The following is a 27,297-nucleotide window of genomic DNA, read 5'->3' on the forward strand; positions in this document are numbered from 1 at the left end:
CTTTCAGAGTAGCAGCCGTGTTAGTATGTATCCCGCAAAAAGAACAGGAGTACTTGTAAAAAGAACAGGAGTACTTGTGGCACCTTAGAGACTAACACATTTATTTGAGCATAAGTTTTTGTGGGCTACAGCCCACTTCATCGGATGCATAGAATGGAACATACAGTAAGGAGATGTATATACACACACACACACACACACCACACACACACACACAGACATGCAGAGCTTCAAAAACAAACTCCACGGAGAAACTGCTGAACTTGAATTAATATGCAAACTAGATACCATCAGTTTAGGCTTGAATAGAGACTGGGAATGGCTGAGCTATTACACACATTGAATCTATTTATCCATGTTAAGTATCCTCACACCTTCTTGTCATTATCACTACAAAAGTTTTTTTTCTCCTGCTGATAATTGCTCATCTTAATTAATTAGCCTCTTAGAATTGGTAGAGCAACTCCCACCTTTTCATGTTCTCTGTATGTGTATATATATCTCCTTCCATTCTATGCATCCGAAGAAGTGGGCTGTAGCCCACGAAAGCTTATGCTCAAATAAATTTGTTAGTCTCTAAGGTGTGACAAGTTCTCCTCGTTCTTTTGGAGTAATGTATCTGTTATGTATTTGTACTTGGAAGTGTCTAATTTTAATTTCAGAAATAAATCATGACCTGCTATCACACAAAAATGATGAACTTTGTATATGTTTTAGCTAAAATGTGAATTTTTACTTGAAAAGCAGGATCCAATAACCTATTATTATCTATACCTGGATTATGGCTCTGATGACCTTTGCACCCTACATATATCTTTTGTTGTTGGTGAAATTTATACCTTCATTTCCTGTATTAAGGCATGCTGATCACAATTCCAGAGTTAAGTCTGAGTCAGACATTTTCAGTTTAGCAAGAGTTTTAAACCTCTGTTTTGTAAAAATCTTATCAAAATGGCAAAGAAACAACAACCCAAATTTAAACTTTGAGCAGAATTATTTGCACTTTTATGGTGGTTTGATGAACAATAAATTGATTCAGAGAGAATAATAAAGAGTTCAAAAATTACCCATTTGGCAATTTGTCATCGGTGTATCTCACTTTTCTTTAACTATCATGTTAGCACAAGTAAAAATAGCAGTGTAGCTGCACAGGTAGCAGCAGTGGAGGCATGGTTCAGCCATGCCCAGAACAAACTTGCCTGAAAGTGTCTCCATTCAGTCCGTGATTTTCAGTGTCTAGAAAATGTATGTGCACTAAATGTCCAGTACATGTGTGTGAAACAAGACAAGCACAACATTCTTGAATGAACTCACACAGGAAAATGATAAAAGACAAAAACACCCTGTATCTGACCTAGCAGACCTCATTCTCAAAGAAGACTTGCTCAACACTTTCAAAAGACAATTCTGGGAGCTTAAATTCATAACTTTACTAGGGCTTATTACAACAATGTATAATCCACTATCAAATACACATGCCCAAGCTGCCTTTCCCACCCCTCCCTTCCTGTCCCCACTATGACAGGAGAGGTGTTAATGGGTCATTTCACCTTGAATGGTCCCTTGAAATATGTGTTAACTACTTCTGATAAACAATCTGTTCCACCTTGTATTTAGCTGTGACATTCTGACTACATTTCCCAGACCTGAAGAAGTGCTCTGTGTAGCTGAAAGCTTGTCTCGCTCACCAACAGAAGTTGAGCCAATGACAGATATTACCTCACCCACCTTGTCTCTAATCTAACCCATAGTTAATTATTCACTAGATACTACAGGAAACCTGAAAACAATTTTCTAGGAAGGAGAGACAGGGTAGAGAAGGTTGTTTGATTTCAAAACAGAACAGGAGATCCTAAAACTTCCAAACTGCAAATGTAAGTCTGAACAAAAATTTTGTGTTTCATATTAAAGTTCTATGTATTTTCTACCTGAGAGCTGCGCTACAGCTTAAAAAGTATTTTCAGGCAGTTTCCTTTCATTTCTGCCCTTTGCTCTGACCATTTTCTGTCTGTGGTACGTTCAGCCTAGCATAGGCTCCCCTCTCCTTGATATTTCAGAATTATGTAGAAAGGTCATTTTTAAAGAGCCTTGATATGTGACTGTCCAGGTTTCTTACAGTACTTTTCATTATTATAAACTGTCATTAATTTAAACATGTTCTGTCTTCATCCTTGATAGTTGCTAACCTGAAACGCTTTACAGTGTAACCCTGCTAAGCAGATCGATTTAAGGAGGCATTTAAGAGTTAAGCAGTGACATCTGCCATTTTATTCATATATTTTATTTATTATTAATTTTTTCCTTCTGAACAAGCAACTGAGTCATTCAACCTCAAAGACTTTTTCTTTGACCATGATAACAGATTCAGTTTAGGGAACACCTAATACCTTAATTGATATAAAGATAAAGGCTTAAATTTCTAGAAGTTACTAGTGATTTTTAGTGACACTGATTTTCAGATGGGGAGTGTTAAACACTTTCTCAAAGTCATGCCCCTTTAAAATGTCTCAGATTGGGTGCCCAAAACCGGAAGCGCCAATAGTCACTACTCACTTACCTTAGTTTGTAACATGCAGGGAAGGCAAAACTCTAATATATCCAGCAACTAGAATTTGAAATACAGGTTCTGTGGCAATCACTATTTTGTTCCAATGAAATGTATTTTGCAAATACATTTTTAAATACTCCCTAGCTGTTTATTAAAATTTCTCCATCATTTTGTTCTTTGTGAAGAAAATTCGTAAAGGGGCCTGCTGGGGAGAAAAGGGAGAAAGAATATATATTCAAAACATTTACAGGGAGCAATAAAAACATATTACATTTTCTATAAGAGTATGAATGGGTGTTCAGGCTCTTAACTTGTTTCCTAGTCCAAAGGTCCTGGAGATTAAAGCAATAAAACCCAACGGGCCTTTTAATTAAACAAGAAAACAAGAGAAATTGAATATCTAATGATGATTAAACTCAGGATAGGGAGTTCTTGTGTGTTACATAAGGTAAGCCCTACAAAGTGAACAATAGTTCAACTTGAATCCTTGAAACTATTTAGACATATATTGCTGGTATACAGTGGTCCTGTTCAATATGTATGCAAAGCCAACAGATCTGCAAATGGCTGGATAGGAATAGCCCATTTATGCTTTAGTTTTAAGGGACCGTTGATGAAAGTTTAGTCTACACTTAAAACTTATGCTGGCATAGCTACGTAGGTCACAGGTGTGGGGAAAAAAAAATCCCACACTCCTGACCTACATAGCTAGGCCACAGTAACCCCAGTGGGGATGCAACTATGCCAACAGAACAATGTTACTGTCAGCTTAGCTAAGGTCATTCGGTAGGTGGTGGTGTCATACTGGCAGAAAAAACTGCTTCTTTTGGTGTATTCTGTGTCTGCACTACAGGGTTATGCTGGCACAGCAATGCCAACGTAGGTTCTATCCTGCAGACATAGGCAAAACTAGACCTAAAAGTCAGTTTTTGTTAACATGCTGGGGAAAATTTTCAAAGACACAAATGGCTATTAGTCACATAAATCCCATTGAATTTCAGTGAGAATTAGATGCCTAACTGCCATTTGTGCCTTTAGGCAAACACTTATGAACATGAAAATATGAACATGTTAACATGGGATTTGGTTTCTAATTTGATCAATTGTTCCCCAATAGTTTTACTACACTCCAGCACCTATCAACTGTATGATGTATCTATACTGGGATGAAGTGTGGAATAAAATATTCAATTGATAAAATAACCATAAATGCATTTTCACACATTGCCAGTAGATGTCAGGCCAGAGTTAGTTATTGCTTCTGTATCACATGTTTTCTAGAAAGGAGATTTCAGTTTAGATTTTATCACAGGCATGTTAAAGATAAAGTATTCACTTCTCTTCAGCTTTTCTATCTGGTACTTTGCATCCTTTACCACTCTAGCTTCTCTGAATGTTCTCTTCATATTTGTCAAAACAAAACAAATTCAAGCTTGCAGTTAATTTACTTTTCTAGCAAGAAAAAAGGTCTCTGAGACAGCCATTTTGAAGAATATTACCACTCTCTCTTTCCAGAGCATCTGCTGCCAAAGAGATGGACATTTCCTTATACACTTTTATGGCCTAACAAAAGACAGTAAGAGAGTTTCCACTGATTGGATCTGGCCTTTATGATGGCAGCACTAGACTCTGATCCTGCAAAGATTTATGTACATGCTTACGCTTGCACACTGTGATTGAAGTCAGTGGGTATAATTTTTTTGAAGAATGGGGGCCAATTGGACTATTCACATATTTGAAGATAGTTGTATGTTAATGAGCTTGCAAAACTGGGGCCTAAAACTGCAAAAGTTGTGTGGAACTTCCTGGGATCCTGCTTCCCTAAACACAGCTTCATTTTTAATAAATGCTTTTAAAGTTTTTGATATGTGAAACTTAACTCTTTCCATTAGATGCATTTACTTTGCACATTAAGGAAGACATTTATTTTACATTTAATCATTAACATTTTATTTCCCTCCTTCTTGATATAGTTTTTTCCACATTTATAATATTGCAATGCTGCATATTTATTTATTCTCAAAACCCTTCTGTTTTAATTAGTTTATGCAGAACAAGAATACTGCAGCTTTCCTAGTATCATCTTCATGTAACCCTTCTGCCCCTCTGAGTTGGCAGCAACAAGGGCTGGGTTCAGTATCCAGGGGTTCCATTTCAATAACACAATGCAAAACTGGCTCGAGCCCCGACCCAGTGACCTGGGACAATTACATACCACCATCACCACCACCCCTGGGCACCTTTAGGAAGCAATACTTCCCCTCTCACAAGCACAGAGTCTGAGTGTTGTAAAATCCTTTTAATAAAGGAGGGAAACAATGTGGCATTGTGGGGAAACACCACAAACAGGATTCATAACATAAACCATGAGCAAAAGACCCACCAAGTAAGTTTGGCAATGTGCTTTTCCCCTCAGGGTCTTAAGTCCAATCAACCCAAAGTCCAACAACCCAAAAGTCTCTGTCCTTGGTCAGTGCTGCCCCAGAGTTCAAAAGTTTATCTGCAGAGTTTTACCCTCCCAGCCTGCGTGGAAATGGTGGGGGCACACAGAGTGTTAAGGGGCACCTTACATGGGTCAGGACCGACTGCCCCACCTCTCCATGGAGTTCTGCTGCAGCCTTCACCATGACCAGCTCCACTCCACCAGCTGTGCCGCCAGCTTTTCTACGCTCCTCCAGCCAACCCGTGAGCCGCTCCAGCTGTCCCCACAAACTGCTCCACTTGCTCGCTCACTGTTCCGTGGGCTGCCGCAACCGTGATGCACATGGCTCTGCTCTGCTAGCTGCTTAGCAATAGATCTTCAGGCTCCCCCACTAGGTAACACAGCACTCAGCTCAGTAAGTTTAGCTCTTTTAGTGATTTCGGCTTGTAGTAGGGGAGCCCCAGTGCTAGTGCACCACTGGCCCAAAGTGAATTCAGCTTAGCAGCCTCTAGATGGATTCCTGATGGAATCAAAATTAGCTCTGCTCTTCAACAGTGGAGAGAGAAGAAGGTGTAATTGGTGTTCCAGGCCCCACCCCCACTCTCACTCTCTTAATTCACTGGGTTTTGGAACCGATGTCCCTTATCTAGCGAGTGCTACTTAGCTGATGGTGAGGTCCTCTGTCATAAAACACGTTCATAGTCCCTCATTCACATAATCAGGGTAACAACACTTTATTCCTCCTGCCCCAATAACAGAGAAATTGAGGATCCCACAGCTGTCAAAGTGACCATTTTAGGCTGCCATGGGCTATACTAGGCAGGGTGTATGTGCCTATGCAAACAAGATCAGCCCCTGAAATTCTTTTCCACACTCACCATAATTCACCACCAGATGTCAGGGTAGAGCTCATCCTGACTCTGCTTACATTCATACAAATCTGATTTCGTAAATTATCATTGATTCAATGAGGGAGATTTTCAAAAGTACAAAAAAAAAGACAGTTGTGTGTCCCACTCCCATTGATGCTGCTGATGCTGTCAGTGGGAGCTGGGTCATGCCTACAGCAAGAAAGTGTAGGTTGTACTGCCACCAATATGCTGGTTAAACATCTCCCTTTCTTCCAGTCTGGGTGGTGTGGGGATTCTCAGCTTGCCAGTGTTGAACTGAGGCTACATCTACACTGCACACCTTTGGCAGCAGCATGTAGGGTAAGTGTAGCTGCACATGATAGTGAAAGGCAGGCTGCAGCCGCACTGCGGCATGTAGCTACACATATCAGTGAAAGGCTTTGGTAGGTGGGAGGCAGCGGGGAAAGGGTTGGCAACAGGGAGGTGTAGGAGCCTCTGCCTGCTGCCTCCTCCCCACCAGAGTCTTTCCCTGCTGCAGGAACTCCCAGTTGCAGGAGTCTTTCCCTCCAGCAGGAGAAGGGTCTGGCAACTCCTTATTTCAGGAGCCTTTCCCTGTGGTGGGGAAAGGCTCCAGCTGTGGGGAGCTATTGGAGTCTTTTTCTGCTGCCTCCCCATTGCCAATGTCTTTTCCCACTGCTGCTGTAGCCTTTCCCTGCCATAGGAAAGACTCCAGCAGCAGGGAGGCAGCACGACCCTACACTGCTAAAAATAACACGGTAAACGTGGAGGCACTGCTTGGGCAAATAGAGAGGCCTGTAGGTTACATATCCATGTACGTAACCACAGGGTGCAGGAGTCTCTTTCCAAGCAGCATCTCACTGTCTACATGGATTATCAACTCTCCTGGAGTCCCCAGGAATTTAAAAAAATAATCTTTAACTAAAGATTATATCATGCGATGCAACCTCCAGGAATATATTCAGCCAAAATTGGCAAACCTAGTTTATACCTGTGGTAGGGGGACAAGCTGTGTGTGTTCGCTACACACTGCTGAAAGGAGTGTACGGTGTAGATATACCCTGAGACTGGGACCTGGATGAAGGCTGCAGTGTTCAGTGATCATGCTGTACCAAGGATTAGAGTCTAACCCTAACCCTAATCCTAACCCAGTGTTCAGTGATCACGCTGTACCAAGGAGTCTGATGGAGATCAGCTTCTTTCAGGGTCTGAGTTCCAACTGAACAGCATGTTTAACATCAGCCTCTGCATAACATTACAACCAGTTCCAAGTAGCTCATGCCAGAGGCTTTTAAAGATACAGTTCCCCACAAAGCTCGCTGAAGCTGATGCCATGCAAGGTGCCAGTCATGCAACTTGGCTGGGAAAAATACCTCAAAGAAATGACAGGAATGAGGTTGATCTGCTATAGAGAGGCTTGGCCCAGTTTTGTTAGTAAGGTGAATAATCTGGGCTCCTAATGGAACCTCTATGGCTTTTATTATGGTCAAGTAGATAAGAGTGAGCAAAGAATCCTGTGGCACCTTATAGACTAACAGACGTTTTGCAGCATGAGCTTTTGTGGGTGAATACCCACTTCTTCGGATGCAAGTGGGTATTCACCCACGAAAGCTCATGCTGCAAAACGTCTGTTAGTCTATAAGGTGCCACAGGATTCTTTGCTGCTTCTACAGAACCAGACTAACACGGCTACCCCTCTGATAAGAGTGATCATTTTCATCCAGGGCTTGTAAGAAACTTGTGACTTTTCCTATTGTATATGGAGCCTTACCACAGTCTTCCTACCTTTTGTCACCTACATGCTCAGTTGTGCAATACACTTTATGCAAGGTGTGACAAGATAGCCAATGTAGTATGGTGGGTCCTGCGCTTTTCTTAGCAGGTGGCTAAGATGCCACCCCTTGCCCCTGCTCTTGGGACACCAATGGCCATGATATTGGCCCAGGAAGGTGGTAGAGGAGGAAAGCAGGGTAGGAGTCAGGGTTTGCTCCTTACTCTGAGTCCCAACCCCTCTCAACCCCTGCGGGTCCTTACCCTCTTTCCCCTTGGGTGGGGTACCTTTGGTCCTTAAATGCTGAGGGAGTGAATCTCCGTTATTCCAGTTTTCTGAGCTTCCAAGTCTCACAGCACATCTCCAAGCTCCAGTCCTCTCTCCTTCCTCTCACACCCCTGACTATCTGAAGCAAGGGCGGGGGGGCTATTAGGTTGCTAACAGGGCCTTAATTGACTACAGGTGCTCCAAATAACCTGTAGCAACCCTCCCTAGTCTACAGGGAACCATGCCTTAATTAGCATAGGGCTTATATACTTTTCCTCTACCACACTCCCACTGCTCCCTGGCCCTCCTGTATCATAAGGGTTGTACCTGAATATCACCTAAATGCTTTGTCCATTGTAAACTACATCTGTGAAACTTACCTAGTTGTGTTTTCCACAGGCAGCATATTACATCAGTGGCACTGGAACACTTTTACAGTTGGGGTGCTGAAAGCCAGTGGTCCCCAAATTTTTTACCTCGACCCCCCCTTACCCCTGTCCGTGCCTCCTTTCCCCAGAGCTGAAGCCAGGACCGGACCATGGCTGGGCGGAGGGTCAGGGTGGGAGACACAGACAGGGGTAAGAGGGCTGAGGCTGGGAACACAGCTGTGGGCCGGAGCAGAGCCCCTGGTGCAGGACCAGCAGCTGGGACCACACACAAAGCCTGGGGATGCTGCAGCTCTCCTTGCACCTCTAGTTCCTGTGCCTATGTATTATATTTTTTGCTCTGCAGTCTGTACTGACTTCCAGTTTTTACTTGGGGCAACTCAAGTTACTAACAGTCCCCAAATTTAATTTTTAGGTGATTGGAAGAGCAGCGTTTACAATGCAAAACCACACATACAGAAAACAAATGTAAAAAACAAAATTACAAGATGGAAAATCTGTCTAAGTGGCTGGCCTAGCTTAAGGGCCCTAACTCCATGGAAGGATTCTTAGCTCAGGATCCCAAGCAGAGGCAGCCACCTGTCTCTGTCCCATCAGTTGGGGCCACAGGTCAGCTGTGTAGGAAATGCACTGTCTTCTGCATTTCACTAGACAGTAAGTATAACAGATGTGTGACCTTGGAAGCATGGAAACTATTATATTGAGTTGTGCCACATTCCATAAGCACTGGGGATTAGTCATAAGTAAGGTTAAGATTTTGTCAGAATTATTTTTAGTAAAAGTCATGGGCAATAAACAAAAATTTACTAAAAATAGCCAGGAGGGAAGGGCTGGGGGAGATGGGGAGAAATGACAGCTGGAGTCCCATGCAGGAGGTACTGACAGCTCGACCCCCCACTGCTATGGAGGCAGGGTACACAGCCCCAGCTGAAGCTGCAGAACAGGGATGCACACAGCCCCGGCTCCAGCCCAGGCCAAAGCCCGGGGGCAAGGATGCATAGCCCTGGCTCCAGTTGCAGCCGTGGAGATACATTGCCCCAGCTTGAGCTGCAGGCATGAGGGGGTGCACAGCTCCGGCTCTGGCTGCAGTCACGGACGGGTGCACTGTCCCAGCTTTGATCCTGGCCGCAGCCACTGACAGCTGAAGCTGAAGAAATCACGGAGTTCTGGTAAAGTCATGGAATCCATGACCTCCATGATCAAATCATATCCTTAGTCATAAGTCTTTGTATCTCTAAATGTTACATATTGCTTTTATGCACCATTGACGTTCTCAGAATCACTGTTCAACTGCCAGCGAATCCTGCGGGCACCTGAAGTTCACTAGGTACCTAGGTTTCTGCTGGAAGGCATGTACAAAGTTACCTAAGTTTTCATGCTCAGTTACAATTAAGGGGTTGCTTGAAGTCCTGGTGAGTTCGCAGACTCACTCTGTCTCAACTCTGAGGCTCAATCTGGTAGGCCTGCTCTGAACTGGTCTATTGGTTCTGGCTCTGCACAACAGACAACCGGGGCAAGCAGATCAGGAATTTTGGGTCTGGCTGGCACATGCACACTGAGAGCAATCAATAGCTAAGTGAATCCCCATTCTCTATGATTTGAACTCAAGTTTTTATCTTCCAGATTGAATGCACTAAGCAATGGCCTATAAAGTCCATTTATCTATCTGGCCTCATGAGTATGTACTTATTTTTACAAAATGGAATAGCCTTCTAAAGGAGAGAGTGAGAGCTAATCTCAGAATACCCTATAGCTATGGTTAAGGTTAAGATTCTATAAGGGACAGGTCATGGGGAATAAACAAAAAATCATGAAAGCCCACAATCTATCCTTGACTTTTACTAAAAATACAGAGGGAAGAGGGGAATGGAGTGCTGCCAGGGGTCTGGCAGCTGCTTCAGCCCTGCTGATCCTGCAGCAGGGACTAACTGCAGCTGCTCCCATCCCCAGAGTGGCTGACCCAACACCAGCCTTCTGGTGGCCCAAGGCCCGCTACTCCAGAAGTCCCAGGGGCTGGCCGCTGTTCTAGCAGCCTTGGGGGTGGGGTGAGGGGGTGGCCAGTAGTTAGCTCTTCTGACTGCCTGGGTGCTAATCTCTGGTCATCTGTTCTGGCAGCCTGGGGGGCACTGTTCCTGCTTCCATGGTCGGCTGCTCGAGCCCTGCTGCTGCTCCAAGGGTGCTGACTCATCCCCAGCAGCTGCTTCAGCCCTGGGGCTGCTTCTGTGCTGGCCCTGGGCTGACAGCCATTCCAGCCCTGCCCCAGAAGAAATCACAGAGGTCTTGGAAAGTCATAGAATCTGTGACCACGATAAAGAATCTGACAGTATCTTATCCTTAGCTGTGGTTTAGGTATGCTCCTGGAACTGGGTTCATGCCCCTGCTCCACATCAAGCAGAGGAGAGATTTGAACATGGGTCTCCCACCCTCTGGCCAGTACTCTATTGGATAAGAGGGCACCTGCTCTCCTGTTTTTGGTGAGAAAGAATTAACCTGGCTTAGTTGCCTTACACCAGGAGAGTGTTCATGGCTTTGAATCTTCTTAGAACCTATAATATTTTTTGTAGAACCATAGTTTCCTGGAGGGCTCATGGGGTTTGTAGTGGAATATTACCATAAGAAGCTCTGCTAGAAATTGAATTAACCCATTTGAAAAGATCACTATTGAAAATGGAAATTAGATTTCTCAGTCACCTAGGCACTTATGAAAATCTTACCCTGATATTACTATTTTATTACTGTAGTGCCAAGGAGCTTTAGTTGTGGACCAGGATGCCATTGCATTAGGTGCTGTACATTATTTATTAAGTGTATTATGGTAGGGCCTAGTAGTCCCCATCATAGTACAGGACCAACTGTACTAGATGCTATACGTTATTTATTAGGTATATTACAATATGGACTAGAAACCCCAGTCATGGACCAGGACCTTTCAGTGCTAGGCTCTGTAAAATACACAACAAAAAGATGGTCCCTTTCCCAGAGAGCTATCACCTGCAGAAGTCTGAATTCAAAGAAAGTTACATTTTCATAAGGGCTGCCAAATCATTCCCTAAGTATTACCAAAAATAATTATTTCAGGGAAACAAAACTAAATAAACAAACAAAAACTGATTTTGGTTTCATTATTTTGTTTAAAAAAATACTTGGAAATTAAAAAAAATCCACAATTCCACTCTCCACTCCAAAAAAAAAAAAAAAGAAAAGAAAATCCAAGTAAAATAATTGGCATGTTTGTTTTGAACCAGCTCTAGCTATAATTATAAGATTCTGAAGGGACCTTGTACATACCCCCCCTTTTTTTGGCATATATACAGTTTTCAATGTTGAGTTCTGCTTTTATTTTTGCCAGTTCAGTGGAATTAATTCCAGTTCTACACAACCAGGTGCGGCTCCAGGCCCCAGCGCGTGCTTGGGGTGGCAAGCCGCGGGGGGCGCTCTGCCGGTTGCCGTGAGGGCGGCAGGCAGGCTGCCTTTGGCGGCTTGCCTGCAGAGGGTCCCTGGTCCCACAGCTTCAACGGACCTCCTGCAGGCGTGCCTGCAGAGGGTCCGCCGGTCCCGCGGCTTCGGCGGACCTCCTGCAGGCACGCCTGCGGGAGATCCACCAAAGCCGCGGGACCGGCGGACCCTCCACAGGCAAGCCGTCGAAGGCAGCCTGCCTGCCGTGCTTGGGGCAGCAAAATGCCTAGAGCCACCTGTGATGAACTAGGAATGTTCTTACTGTTTTCTCTGAATACTTTGGGGGGCCTCAGTGTCCCCTATGCACTTCTTAAGTATCTAGGTGGTGGGAGAAGGGTGTGTGATTGCTGCAGAGGAAGGGGCCAGTGCACTTAAATGCCTGGCACTCTGTCTCCTAGCAACTGATGGCCTGGGCCCCTTCTCTGTAAAGGTGCCAATTAAAGGTGTTGGAGACAAAGAGATAAGGTGACCTCCTGGCCCGGGAAAGGGGCTGAGCAGAGGAGGAGGGGCTGGAGGGGGTGGAGAGTCTGGAGCTGGCTGGGGGTGAGGGGTGAAGTGCAGATGGAGGGGTCTGACTCACTGCCCCCAGAATGGACCCGGCCGAGGGGTCCGGTTCTCTGTACCTACAAGCTCTGTTTTAGACCATGTTCCTGTCATTGAATAAACCTCTGTTTTACTGGCTGTCTGAGAGTCACGTCTGACTGCAAAGTGGGGGTGCAGGATGCTGTGGCTTCCCAGGACCCCGCTGGGGTGGGCTCGCTGTGGGAAGCACACGGAGGAGCAGAGGATGCTGAATGCTCCAAGGAAAGACCCAGGAGGTGAAGCCATGTGAGCTTCTTGCCCTGAACAAGTCTGCTCCAAGGGAGAGGAGGCTCCCCAGATCCTGACTGGCTTTGTGGGGAGCAGTTCCAGAGCATCGCCCAGGGACTCCGTGACACCGCCCCTGTACACAAATTTTCAAAAATGAAAGTCATTGGTTTGTTAAGTTTATTAGATAATTGCCTTAACATCATAAGAGAACATATACCCTGTACAAGCCATTCAAATTGTCTGTTTTTTCCCTTAGCTGCTTTTTTCATCAGAAGTTGTTTTTTCAAGGTCTTCATTACTTCCTAACTGGCCAAACTCGACGTCTTTGGCCCAGATCATCCTGTTATATGGAGAAAATGATATAAGGGGAGCAGAGAGGCAGGGATACAGATCTGGATCTCTGATATATTTATAAAAACTCTTTGGCCCAAATCCACAAAGGGATTTAGACATTGTAATGCTCCGCATTGAAACAGCTAACTTTTAGATGCCTTGAAAATCACTGGAATCCACAAACCCTGAGGTAGGTGCTTAGGGTCCCTCTAGAATGAATGGGGAGAGATGGGTGCCTCAAAAGAGGATCCACAAAAGCCAGCTCACTAGGCAGCTCCCAGCCTACACTAGCCAATGGGCAATGCTAACAAGAGGAGTGTGTCCTAAGCTTCCCTCTCACAGAATTAGGCATATAAATCTGCTATCACCACTTGGTATCCACAGCCAGGAATCCCTCTCCTGGAGTCAGTGGCCTAAACTGTTTCTTGAAATAACAGCAGTGGTGCATACCTAACTCCACTGAAAATTGCTGAGAGAAGAAGGCAACCTTTCAGATAAGTTTCCATAACCATTGTACTATGGAATATCCTGATATGGGTCTGCCTCAATCTCTCCTGTTGAAGCTGTTCCACTTTGGATAAATAATTAAACAGGCATGAGTCCAAAGGGAAAGACTGTATGCTCCAGAGAAAAGGACACTCCTCTGAGAAATAGGAAATCCCTGTTCAAATCCCTTCTCCTTTTCAGGCAGAGGGGAATTGAGCTTGGGTCTTTTGGTGAGTACCCTCATAACTGGGGAAGAAGTTCTGATGGATGTGCCTTCCCTCCCCACCTCTGACTATTTTATGTGGAGTCAGGTGTCCTCTGGGTATACCTGCCAGGTTGATCCCCAAACACACGATAAACAGGACAATACCTGTCTTCACTTGGTTTGATTATGCTGGATTGCACTGGAGCATAGGCTTGAGATAGGTGTCTGGATGCTTGCCTGGGGCAGCAACGTGCATGCCCACAGACATATACTTAGGCAGTGAGGGGACTTTCAGAGCAGAATTTCTGGCACTAGTGAGTTTATGCGCAGAGTTAGGTAGCAGTTTGTGGGGGGGGGTTGTTGGTCACCTTGGTGCATAAATCTGAGACTTAGGCACCCAAGCACCTTTGTGGATCTGAGCTGTTATTCCTTTAGGGTGGAATTTTAAAAATGCCTATGGGATTTAGGAGTGCAAGACCCACTAATAGTTGAAGGGAATAGTGTGTCTAATTCCCCACTCAGCTTCAAAAACCTCAATCGCAATTCTTGTTCCTGTACTAAAAGTTTGGTTCAGGAGTCTCCTTGGTTACGCAGAGGCAAGATAGCAGCTCCTCTCTCACCCCCAGATTAAATCACACTCATTCCCATCTCCTTTTTTCAGGGGACTAACAATCTTGCCCCCTCCCCCCGACCTTTTGGGCCATGCAAGAGACCAGGAAAAAAATTCAAATCCTGATCATGCAACTGACTCAGTATGGATAGAGCTCTGAGCTCTATTCACAGCAATGGGGCCCCCACTGACACAGTAGTCCATCCTTACAGGGTCACTTGCATGTCTGAGTCCTTAGTTCCCACTGCAACCTGGGTTATAGCTAGGCTCTTTATACCTTTAATTTATTTAAAAGTGGACCTTTTTCTATCACTTTACAATCACATATGCAGCATTACATATTGTTTTGTCTATGCTGAGTGAACTGACCATGAAATAACTCAACACATAGAGCAAAAGCACCACTTTAAAATGCTGTAGGAACCTCTGTAACTTTTGGCTTTGGTCCCAATCTGTTCCTAGCCTTAATACTGGAGTAATATATCTTCATGCAACTGTGAACATGAAGAGTTATACATTTTGACCATAGTTTTACCCCATGTTTTTCAGCTCAGACGGCATAATATAGAATCATGGGTTCACAAGGTAAGTTCTCTCAAAGAATTCAGTCTGTGTTACATATGAGTTTGTTTGCATTTGATTGTCATGAACAGCTGCATTAGGTCTGGAAAAGTTCAAAACTGCCAGTATTTTTGCCCATCAAATCATAAGTGCACTACTAGAGTACAGCAGGGTATCAGTGCTCTAGTTAAGACTTGTTTTCTTATTCATAATATTCCAATTAGCATAGCCTCTGAAATCATAACATACATAAAATGAAACACTAATCTATCCAAGCCTCTTGTTAATCTAGCTTTGTCAAATTTCTGTTGTGAATCTAGTTCTTATTTTTAAAAAGTAAGTTTCTTTCTGAAAATAACTGTCAATCTTAAAAGTATCAGAGCAAAAAACATGCTATTTTTTAAAAAGAAAAAATGTTACTTTAAAAAAAAATAGGAAAGTATTATTTTCTCTCAATTTTAATTATTCCTTCTCTCCCATCCACCCCCCACGCCCATACATTTCTGGGATGTTGGTCGGGGGAGGGATATAATAAATTGAGAGATTGTGGTCATGTCCCTACAATTTAAAAATGGACATTTCCAAAATACTAAAATGTTGATTTTCCCACTTAAAATAATAATAATTAAAAAAATGAAACTTAATTGGAAGTTATTTTTTAATCAAGAAAGGTTTTTTTTCCATAAAACTTTGTTAATGTCAATCTTTTTGTTGAAAAAATTCAATCAGATTTGTTTCATATAAAATTATTTATTTATTATTTCTGCATTGATTTATACGTGTGAAATTCCATTGGTTTCAATGGATTAAACAGCATATTAGTCTACATAGGATCTGGCCCTGAATATATACATCTATGCTTGAAGTGTGAAATGCACCCTTGTGCAGAGGGTCAGTTGAAGGCCTATGCAATACTTAAGCACTATTGCCAACTTTCAGTTTTATCTCAAATGTAGCAATATTTTTAAAGTGTTATCATGAATTTCTGTCTTGAACCTTTTTCTATAAAATCCACTCTTTTAATTGCATATTTTTTTATGATCTGCATACCAAAAAAATAAAATGAAATAAAATAAAAAATTCAGACTCTATATACACAGGCTGGTCACCTCCTCCCTATATACTTTGCTGCCCAGTGTAGTAGTCTGGAAGCTGACCTTGTTTGTGAAGACAGAGGCAAAAAAATCATTGAGTACATTAGCTTTTTCCACATACTCTGTCACTAGGTTACCTTTCTCATTCAGTAAGGGGCCCACATTTTCCCTGACCTTCTTCTTGTTGCTAACATACCTGTAGAAACCCTTCTTGTTACTCTTAACATCCCTAGCTTCAACTCCAATTGTGATTTGGCCTTCCTGATTTCACTTCTGCATGCCTGAGCAATATTTTTATACTCCTCCCTGATCATTTGTCCAGTCTTCCATTTCTTGTAAGCTTCTTTTTTGTGTTTAAGATCACTTGGCTCTACTTGGCAAGGGTGAGGCCTGAGGGTAAGGTGTCCAATTCTGGGCTCCACTCTTTAGGAAAGATGTGGAAAAATTGGAGAGAGTCCAGAGCAGAGCAACAAAATGGAGAACAGGTTTAGAAAACCTGGCCTATGAGGAAAGGTTAAAAGAATGGGCATGTTTAGTCTTAAGAAAAAATGATTGAGAGGAAACCTGATGACAATCTTCAAATATGTTAAGGGAAGTTATAACAGGACTATGATCAGTTATTCTCCATGTCCTCTGAAGCTAGGAGATCATGCAACAAGCTTAATCAGCAGCAAGGGAAATTTGGGTTAGATGGTAGGAAAAACTTTCTAACTATAAGGGTAGTTAAGCTCTGGAATAGTCTGCCAAGGAAGGTTGTGGAATCTCCATCATTGGAGATTTTAAAGAAGATGTTGGACAAACTGATGTCAGGGGTGGTCTATGTTTACTTGGCCCTGTCTCAGTGCAGGTGGCTGGACTTGATTACTTCTCAAGTTCCCTTCAAGCCTGACATTTCTAGGATTCTATGGTTTCACTACTATTTCTGTAATTCCCAGCTTTTACAGTGTTCAAAGTTCAGATTTGTATTTTACAGGTCAGGTCCATCTTTATTTTTAAACAGGTATCGCAATTCAATCCTCCAAATATATGCATGTAAGGATATCTGGGAAGTCAAAATTGAATGTATGATATATATGATTTTGAAAACTAAAAATCTGTTTTTCTCATCTTTTTATCCCTTTTCTGTTTCAGTCTCTGTTTTATTAAAGGATTCGATGAAATCCCTATGTAAGTTTAACCATCCATTTTATTCTGTACATTGGTGTTAGGATGGCTGACATGTAGTTCTATATAGTTAAAAATTGAACCTCAAAATTATGATTCGTAGGAGAAAAAGAGTTTTTACTATGACAAAACTAAAGTCCAGCCTTTCCCTCAAATTTTATGTGTCAAAAATACTCTTCAAAGTTGTGATACTGTGAATCAAAATATAACAGGGAAATTTTAATTATCTGTCTGAAGAAAGAGAAACTTTGTGTACATGGTTGAGTGAATATGTCATCAGTTTTTTCCTGTAATTTCAGTTCCAACATTTTGCTAGTTATGCTTTCTTTTTTAAGTTATTTTTGAGTCAGGACTTTTATAGGATGGTTAGTATAATATTTCTGGACTTACTCATGACCTCAAATATCTCAAAATATTCTGAGTTGCTTGTTAAAACCTGGCCCAGTATCTCTCGGTACAGTCACCGCTCTGTTGTGAGTGAACCCAGTTGCAGGGTCTCATGTGCACCCAAGCCTCCTGTGTCTGGACAGAGACACTGCTTCTTCTTCTGAGCCTTGTGGGCACACCCCCAGGCTCTGATTGCTTCCTAGGGCTTTGGGACTCTGCGGTCCAGAAGTCCTAGACCCTAAAATTAGTGCCTCAGACCAGTCAAGCTCCCCAGTTACTTACACTCGCTCCTCCAGATCCACTGATACTATGGGCATACTGGATTTCTTATTTAACCCTTTCAGGGACAGTGTGGCAGGAACTCAAGAAACACAGGCCTAGGAAGAAAATTCCTTAACCACAGTTGCTTTACTATGAAAAGCAAACAAGAGTTACAGACACTGAAAAAAATAGCAAAAGTGCTGAGGCACACCCTCCTGTAGTGTGATATCATCATTTCTGTGGGTCTGACCTCTGTCAGTGTTTTCAGGTTGTGAAGATGCTCTCCTGCCCTTTCTTTCTCCAGCAAATCCACCTTTCATGTGATGATGCTTAACTCCGCTGCTTGGAGCTGCACTCCTTCTTAGATACAGTCTCAGTATCCTTTAGCCATGTCCTTAGCTGGAAACTCTTGCCAACACCATGGATGCAGCCTTGCATACACTCAAGGACTCCCGTGCCACGCTGAAAACCCTGGGAATTCATGTATCTGATAATAAAAAGAACACGGTACATTTTACACCCAGCACTTCTGTACTGCTCTGTATACCCTGCCGCAGAGACATTGTTACCAACATCACAAACAATTTCAGCCAAGATGATGACAGACACCGGGGCAATCCACCACATCCCAACCATCTACTTCTAGATAGGCATTTTGAAGTGTTGATCGAAGGCATGAGAGCCCATCAAATTCCATTGCCACAACCATCTCCTGATTTCAGTCCATTTAGAGACCACCTAACACCCTTCTATCCAGTCTGGTTTCAATGAATGGCAGGGCTGCTAGGGTCTTTGGGTAGCACTTCTTTTACCTGTGAGAAAAGAAACCTAACACATATCATCAATGCCTGGCAGTGTTTTGAAGGTTTTACAGCTGCTTGGGCAGGGCTGCTAGGGTCTTTTTCAATGTTCCCAAACCACATAGGCTCCAGGGTCGCAGAGGCAGACTGTTGGATCTCACTGGACAGCTAAGCTTTGCAAATGTAATCTCAGTCCTGTAACTTGTATTGCCTTTGGTTTGCCTCTGTCTATATTTTTTCACAGCCAGCTGGGGCTGAAAGCAGTTTGTTCTTTGTGCTTGGCATGGTCTGTGTTGATTCTTGACCTTGAATGCAGAGCAGTTTTCTCTTTATCTCTGGGCCAAGCTGAATTTTCAAATTAACCCATTCCTTTCCTCAATAAACAAATTGCTCCCTGTAGCGGGGTGACTACCCGCTCCTGCCCTGAGGGGTTTAAAAGTGGCCTGGCAGGGCTTGAGCATGGCGGCTCTCAAAGCTGGGCTGATTGGGGAAGTAGCCGCAGCTGGGCCACACCCCAATCAGGCCACAGCTGGCCCCTATAAAAGGCTATGAGCCAGGAGCCCAGTCAGTCTCTCTCTGCCTTCAGAGAGAGATGGGCCTGGCTGCTTAGGAGCTGAGACAAGGTACCTAGGGTGAAGCAGGGCTGGGGAAAGGCTGAGGAGCTGGGGAAGCTCCAGCCTAGAAAACCCCAGGCTGTGGCCTAGCATAGGGCAGAAGGTACTGGGGGTTGCAGGGGGCAACCTAGGGGTAGGCCAAGGCAGCAGGTCCAAAACCCCCTTTGCCGATGATAAGTACTGGATACTACAGTCTGCCCCAGCAAACGGGGTCTAGATAGAGACTGGGTCAGTAGCCACTACTGAGGCGAAGTGGGGATAGAAGGTGGGGGTTCCCTGGGGAGGGGAAACCCAGAGAGAAAGGGGTTACTGCTAGGGGGCAGCACTCCATGTAAGAGGGCACCAGGGTCCTGGAAGGGACATGGGGGCCAGTACTAAACAGGTGGATCACCGGCCTGCAGAGGGCGTCCCAGGGCTGTAAAGAGCTAATTCCCCAGAGTCAAAAGCAGGAGGTGCCGCAGGGGTGAGTCAACCCGTTACACTCCCACTGTGTGTCAGAGGCTTTTTAATGATTAAAAAGTTCCTCTGAGACGTATGATCTTATCTAGATTGAAGGTACCTTCTACTGGGAATTGTTTAGATGGATTATCACCTGGATCACCTGGATCAATCGGTCTTCAGCTGTCGTTAAGACTGCGCCGATCACAACACATCTGCTATTCTTCTCGCATTCTTGCCTTTCTTCTCCACGTTCGTCCGAAACGTTTAACAATGTCATCTTCCCATCTTCCCAGGAGGTCTTTTCTGTTTTCGTGGGTACCACTCAGTAATAATTTTGGTCTGTGAACGGTGCTATGTGGCCCACCTACCGTATCTTATTATACCTGCTTTCCATGACAATATCTTTCACACCACTGTGTTCTCTAATCCTTTCATTTTGGATATGATCCAAAAAGGGAATTCCCAACATAGCTCATTCCACTGCCCAACTTGTTTTCCAATCTCTCTAGCTGTTGCTTGCCTGCTTGTCTGGGCCCGATCCTTTTCCCCCCTTGATGCATCATTCCTTTCCATGAGCACAGGCTTTGTTCCACTACCAATTTAGCAAGGAGAGTGGGCTTCTCAACTAGCCCCCACCCTTCCTGGTCTCTTCCCTTAAACATTCTTACTCACGAGGCTACCTGAGTTTTCCCTCATGAGGTTTGCCACCTGGCAAGGCGCATGGCCAATTGGCGTCTTAACTATTCAATTTATCTATGCTTTCAATTGCTCATTTTTTTCCTAGGTGTCGGGTACACATCTCTTCCCTTTTCACCCCAACTTCTCTATTGCCCAGTCCTGCTATCTCCAGGGGTAGACCCACCTGAAACCTTTTTTTTATACTCACAAACACGCCACCTGGACTGGCCAGGCCCAGGGGTAGGAGAGACAGAGAGAGAGAGAGAGGGAGGGGTGGACGGGAAGTTATCCTGTGCATAGGTTGTCCAGAGGTATGCTGCAAAAAATCTCTAACTTGCTTCCACTCTTGGGTTTTTTCCTCTACCCTGGGGTCTCTTGGGGCATCCCTTTCAGAGACCTTTGCTCAGTATTCCAGTCCAGGCCGTCTGCCTGTGGCTTTTAACTCCTGCTTTTAAAACACACAGTGATCGGAAAGTAAACACCACTTATTGTAGCCCCTTAGCGCCTAATAGGATTTTAATTAAGTAGCACTGTATGTCTACATTTCTTTAGCTAATTTGACTAAATTGTTCATAGCCAAATGATTGCAGTCAAATAATCTCTTTGTCTGGATTTATTTACAAACATTTTAAAGACACCAAGAGCAGAAGCAAGTTGGATATATTTTGCAGTGACCGCTACTACAGACCGTCCCCCTTTGAACCCCAGGTGCCAACAATAGAGGTAAGAGACCTTTTGAAATCTCTGTTGGGGTATCAGAGGAGGACTGACTGTGGGGATGTCTGTCCCTTTGGGCTCACGCCATGTGAACTTTTGCTTATGCAACAAGATCAGATGCAGAATGGTGTTGGGGAATTGGTTGCCCCACATAAGGTCGGTGATATGCATACGTGGGGCTGGGAAATATGCTGTTGCCCCAGGGTGAGCCAATATGTGGCTTAGGTCAGACCTATTGAGTTGAGGGTTGTGGTAACGACCTCAGAGAAGAACACAGGCGTGTTCAGTCTGGACAGAGGGGTTGTGGTGATGCCCTCAGGTTAAAAAACAATCCAAGTCATGGCACCAAATATTGTGGAAGAAACAAACTCCACTCGCAGGTTGGAAGCAACAAAATCAGAAACAGCTTTATTCAGGACATGCAATTGCAAGGGAAGAACACAGCTGACAGAGAGCATCTCTGCCTCATTTTCTTCAAGTTGCTTCTACAGGTCTCGCAATATTAGGCTAAGTCTTAGCATGACAGTTGTTCTTTTCCACCTGGACTGTACCATGGCATTGGCAAGTACACCCCAACAATGCTTCCTGACATTAATGAACCTCATACAACCATACAAAACAGCCCGCAGACATCCGCTAGGTTATGCCTCCAACTTCTAGGACACACGTCAACAACAACATTTGTCATAAAACAAGCACAACTTGATATGACACACCTTCAGGCATGGCTCCATAAAGTATACATTCCTCATAGACATTCCATTCACAAGTGACTGACCATGGCCACCACGATAAAGAACTTGTTATTCTGGTGGACAAACCATTCCAACATCTGCACGGGTGTCCCATTCCAATGACATACCCATCAGTAACGATAACCACGGATGCCTCTCTCCTGGGCTGGAGGTCACACCTGTCTGAACATACCATCCAGAGCAGATGGTCCTCCATGGAGTCCATGCGCCACATAAATCTGTTGGAGTTCTGGGCGATCTGCAATGCATGCCACCATTTTCTGTCCCTTATTCACAACGAGGCAGTACAGATCCTTACAGACAATTTGGCTACCACGTTTTATATCATTTGCCAAGGTGGGGCTCAATCTTACCCACTCTGCACAGAGGCGGTTCATCTTTGGGAGTGGTGCATCTCCCACAACATAGACCTCAGACCAGCTTACCTACCAGGAAGCAAAAACAGCACAGTGGATGAGCTAAGCAGAATCTTCTCCCAGACACACGAATGGGAAATGGACCCGGAAATCCTCACCGCTGTCTTCCAACACTGGAGTTTCCCCACAATAGACCTTTTTGCAATGCTCCACAATACCAAGTGCTCTCAATACTGCTCCCGTGCAGGACTCGGGGAAAACTCCCTCGGGGACGCCTTCCTCATGAAATGAGAAGTGCCTCTAATGTATGCTTCCCCCCTCCCCCGATTACTCTGATATCTCGTGTCCTTTACAAGATAAAACGGGACAGATCCCAAGTAATCCTGATCGCACCAACGTGGCCCAGACACACCTGGTTTCCCTACCTCAACCAGATGATCACAACACCACTATGACCCCTCCCACTCATACCTCACTGACTCACACAGAACTAAGTCTCCGTCATCCCCACATCTCAATCCTCCATCTCAAGGTACGGCTAAACTGTGGCTGACACCTCTGGAGGCAGGCTGTTCCAGAGGTCTGGGATATATTGATGAACAGCATGTGATTAACCACATGAAAAACATATACTCAAAAGTGGCATTGTTTCTCCACATAGTGCAGAGACAAACAACTCTCCCCTCGAACAGCTCCATTATCCGCAATACTTCAATATATGCTGACCCTAAAAAGAATTGTGTCTTTCTATCAGTTCACTCTGAGTACACTTATCTGCAATCACAGCTTTCCATTCCAAAGTAGATGGCCTGACTATATTTGCACATCCTCTCTGTGACGGGTTGGATCACAGAAACCCTCTTGGGGCTGCCATCTGATGTGCCAAGACTACTTGTGCCCCTGCTTTCCCTCTGCCATCCTGGGAATCCAGCACCGTGTCTTGCTGAGCCAGACACGCCTGTCTGCTCCAACACAGACTCAGGGTCTGAATCAAGTGCCCAAAAGTTGCAGACTTAACTGAAAACAGCTTATGGAATTGTACTTGTCTTTAACACTCAGATGCCCAACTCCCAAAGGGGTCTAAACCCAAATAAATCCGTTTTACCCTGTATAAAGCTTACACAGGGTACATTCATAAATTGTTCGCCCTCTATAACACTGATAGAGAGATATGAACAGCTATTTGCCCCCTCTCCCGGTATTAACACATACTTTGAGTTAATTAATAAGTAAAAACTGATTTTATTAAATACAAAAAGTAGGATTTAAGTGGTTCCAAGTGGTAACAGACAGAACAAAGTGAATTACCAAGCAAAATGAAATAAAACACACAAGTCTCTGTCTAATAAAATTGAATACAGATAAAGTCCTCACCAGTTCCAATAAGCTCCCTTTTACAGACTAATCTTTTCTAGTCTGGGTCCAGCAATCACTCACACCTCCTGTCCTTTGTTTCAGTTTCTTTCTTGGGGGTGGAGAGGCTCTCTCTTTAACCAGCTGAAGACAAAATGGAGGGGTCTCCCAATGGTTTAAATAGACTTTATCTTGTGGGTGGAGACCCCCTCCTCTCTCCTATGCAAAGTCCAGCTACAAAATGGAGTTTGGGAGTCACCTGGGCAAGTCACATGTCCATGCATGACTGAGTTTCCTTACCTTCCTGGGAAAGCCCAGGTGTAGATTGGTGTCTCTGAGTTCATTGTTGGTGTAAGTGTTTCTTGATTGAGTACTTACTGAGAATAGTCTTTTCTCAGGAAGCTGACCAACTGCTTCACTACAGCCTACATAGAATCAAACAAGTATGCAGCCATTATTCATAACTTTGAATACAAAAATGATACATACATACAAACAGGATTAATAGATTCAGTAGATCATAACCTCTACAGAGATATATTACATAGCATATGCATCATAAAACACATTCCAGTTATGTCATATATACACATTCATAAGCATATTTCCATAAAGCCTTATGGGAGGCACTGCCACACTCTCACTAAACACTTCCTCAAGGGTATACAGAATACTTACCCTACAGTCGGAGACCTTACCCCTATGTGGGACCCTTAGTCCTCCGTACCCTCATGGGCAAACCTTTTTAGCCTTTGGCTACCTGCTCACTATTAAACTTGTCCATGGAAGACACCTTCCTAGTTGCAATTACATCAGCCCAATGGGTTGGAGAGCTTGGTGCCCTGATGGTAACTTCACCTTGCACCATATTCTTCAAGGACAAGGTAATCCTTCACCCACATCTGAAATTCATACCCAAAGTGGCCTCATCCTTCCATCTCAACCAGCCTATCTACTTACCTGTATTCTTCCCGAAGCCGCACGCTGACAGCAGGGAAGCATCTCTTCTCATGTTGGACGTTCGTAGAGCATGTGTGTTCTATATAGATAGAACAAAGACATTCAGGAAATCCACCAAACTGTTCATTTCCACAACAGAATGAGCTCAAGAACTTACCATTTCCAAACAATGACTTTCAAAATAAATACTAGAGTGCATCCGATTATGTTACCGCAAACACAACCTAGAACTCCCATCTAGTCTTTGCACACACTCCACCAGGGCTATATCCATATCAATAGCCTTGCTTAAACATATACCCATCATTGATATATGTAAAGCAGCTACCTGGGCATCAGTCCACACCTTCACCAGACATTACACCTTAGAGAAGCAATCAGCTGCTGATGCTCATTTCAGAGAATCGGTGTTATCCACTGCTCAGTAAACGTTTCCGAAGCCCCTCTTTCCACTGAAGGGTACTGCTTCATAGTTACCTAAAAGTGGAGCACCCAAAGGGACATTTCTCAAAGAAGAGAAGGTTACTCACCTGTGCAATAACTGATGTTCTTCAAGATAGTTGTCCGTGTGGATGCTCCACTACCCCCGCTCCTCCCCTCTGCTTCAGGTTTCTCTTCAGTCCTCTGCGGCAGAGAAGGAACTGGGGGATGGTTGGCTGTGCATGCTCAATACCCACTCAGAGCAGCACGAGCTGGCTGCAGTGCATGCGTGGCTAACCAGGGGACTGCTACCTTAAATCTCCAACTAGAAGCGCAGGAGTGCTCAACCACCTAAAAGTGGAGCATCCACAGGGACAACCATCTCGAAGAACATCAGTAACTGCACAGGTGAATAACCTTTTCTGAATCACCATTGAACTGAAGGTGTGAGGTGACACATTTGGCGGGGATTTTCAGTTGGATTTTCTGGCCTCCGTTTTGCAGGAGGTCAGACGAGATGATCAGAGCTGAAATTTCCACCCATTCCAAAATAGAATTTCCACCCTGAGGAAAATTTAGAGGTTTCAAAAAATAATTGTCCTGAATTCAAGGCAAAAAGTTAAAAACCTAATACAATTTTGTGGAACAGAAATTCTGAAAAATTCTTTTTTCAGAATAACCATGTTTAAAAGTAGGTGGCTGCCAGTGAGAAGGCTCATACCAATTTCACTTTCTCAAGAGCCTTGTCCATTTTACAACTTGGTCTGCAATTTTCATTGCATCCTTTAGTTGGGGCAGGGAAAAGGGAGAGGAGAGTTGGAAAGCTGGTGGTCTTAGAGCACTGACAGACTTTCCAGAAAAAAAAAGCCAAATAGAGGAGAGTCAGGTAGAAGTTAACAAGGCAAAGCTGAATAAAGGAGCTCCTTGCCATTCTAGTTGCGCTTCCTACTTCAATGTTTGAGAGCACTATTTGGTGGTGGCTGGACACCCAAATGTGATTGCCAGCCTCCACTGTGAAGGGAGTTCCCTACATATGGAAAGGGAATATGGGAACAGTGCCTTCTGGTCCCACCTGAGAACGCAGCACCCAGAGGTTCTGGGGATGCCCCTGGGCCACTATCGCAGCTAGTGGCTCCATTCTGCCTCTTGCTGCACACTGCAATAACAGGCTAGTTTTCCATCACCTGTGTCCATGCAACCGCAGGTGCACCCCACAATATCTTGTTCAGTTTCCATGAGTCCCATCATTGCTCAGAGGGACTAGCATAGCTGCACCTGAAAGATACAAAGGAGAATGCTCCTGAGGGGTTCTCTGCTGTGGGGTGGCACAGTAAGGAGCTGGAGACTTGCGCTTGGGTGCTGCATAGCCCCCTGTGTAGCCATCCCTACCCCCTTGAGAATATAAAAGGGGGTGGTGTCACCAACTGACCCTCAGTTCCTCTCACTACTCTTGGCTGCGAGGCTGAGCCAGCTGGCAGTGACCATCTTATCCACTCATATATTAGTGTATCTGTAAATAGTTTAGTTAGTGGTATTTAGCATATATTATAATCATAGAATATTAGGGTTGGAATATACCTCAGGAGGTCATCTAGTTCATTCCCCTGCTCTAAGCAGGACCAATACCAACTAGATCATCTATAATGTATCTGATACATTTTCAGTTTAATAGTGGGTGTTTTTTGTTTGCTTGTTTTTATTATGGTATTTTTTTTCCAATATAGGGAAATTTCCACATGTTCCAAACTCCCCAGGTTTTAAATGTTGTTTGTTGTGTGGAGCTGCTATGCCCCTTAATGACACTCACTACATCTATCTTTATTGCCTGGATGAGGGACATGTTAGGGAAAGAGGTAAGGATTGTAAGTCCCTTACGAAAATGGCTGCTAGATCCAGGGGCAAACAGCTAAAACTTTTTCTGTTAGAGAAATCAGTGAGGCCTGATTCAGACCTGGAAAGAAGGCAAGATTCTCTCCTCCCGCTATGAAAATTGTGAGCCAAAAGCACCCCTTCCGAGTCTTTAGGCTCAGCGTTCCGTGTTACCTCAGCCTCTGCTGAGACAGACAGCAGTAAACACAGTTCCCAAAAGGAGCATAGTGATTGGTCCCCTACTAAAACAGCTCCAGAGAGGAAGATTGACATGTCACCTCTTTCTGCTCTTCAAAGAGATCTTCTCCTCAGATGACCATGGAATTCTCCAGGTATCACAAAGAGAGATTCACTAAGACCTTGGGACTGCTGTTGTCCAATTCTCAGACAGCAAGAAGAGGGATTCACTCAGTGGCATCATTCTCCTCAGCTCCATTTTCTTCAGCTTTGATGCAGTCAGAGATGTTAGTTCCAGAGTCAAATCTTTAAGGCAATAACTTTGCAGACCCTGGTGTCCCTGGTGCCAACAGTTTTGGAGCTGGTGTTTCAGAAGCTGTTAGCCTTGGCTCTCCTGCCTAGTGGTTAGCACCCAGGGCAGCAACTCCATCTAGTGGCTACAGTTCAGGGGGAAGGAAACTCCACCTAGTGGGTACAGTTCAGGGGGGTGGCAACTCCACCGAGTGGACGCAGTTCATGGGGTGATG

At 44.2% G+C, this 27,297-nt stretch overlaps 1 protein-coding gene across 1 annotated transcript in view; it reads left to right on the top strand.

Annotated features, from left to right (window-relative positions):
* Positions 1-1,789: 1,789 nt before the first annotated feature.
* Positions 1,790-27,297, top strand: part of LOC123350517 (tripartite motif-containing protein 15-like) — a 113,610-nt gene continuing 88,102 nt past the window's right edge. Inside the window, exons 1-3 of the mRNA XM_044989133.1 lie at positions 1,790-1,874; positions 14,713-14,748; positions 16,950-16,985. Coding sequence (XP_044845068.1) covers positions 14,736-14,748; positions 16,950-16,985 — 49 coding nt within the window. The 5' untranslated portion in view covers positions 1,790-1,874; positions 14,713-14,735. The remainder of the gene's footprint in view (positions 1,875-14,712; positions 14,749-16,949; positions 16,986-27,297) is intronic.

This window comes from Mauremys mutica, chromosome 15 (assembly GCF_020497125.1).
Source record: "Mauremys mutica isolate MM-2020 ecotype Southern chromosome 15, ASM2049712v1, whole genome shotgun sequence".
In the NCBI taxonomy this organism is placed as follows: domain Eukaryota; kingdom Metazoa; phylum Chordata; order Testudines; family Geoemydidae; genus Mauremys; species Mauremys mutica.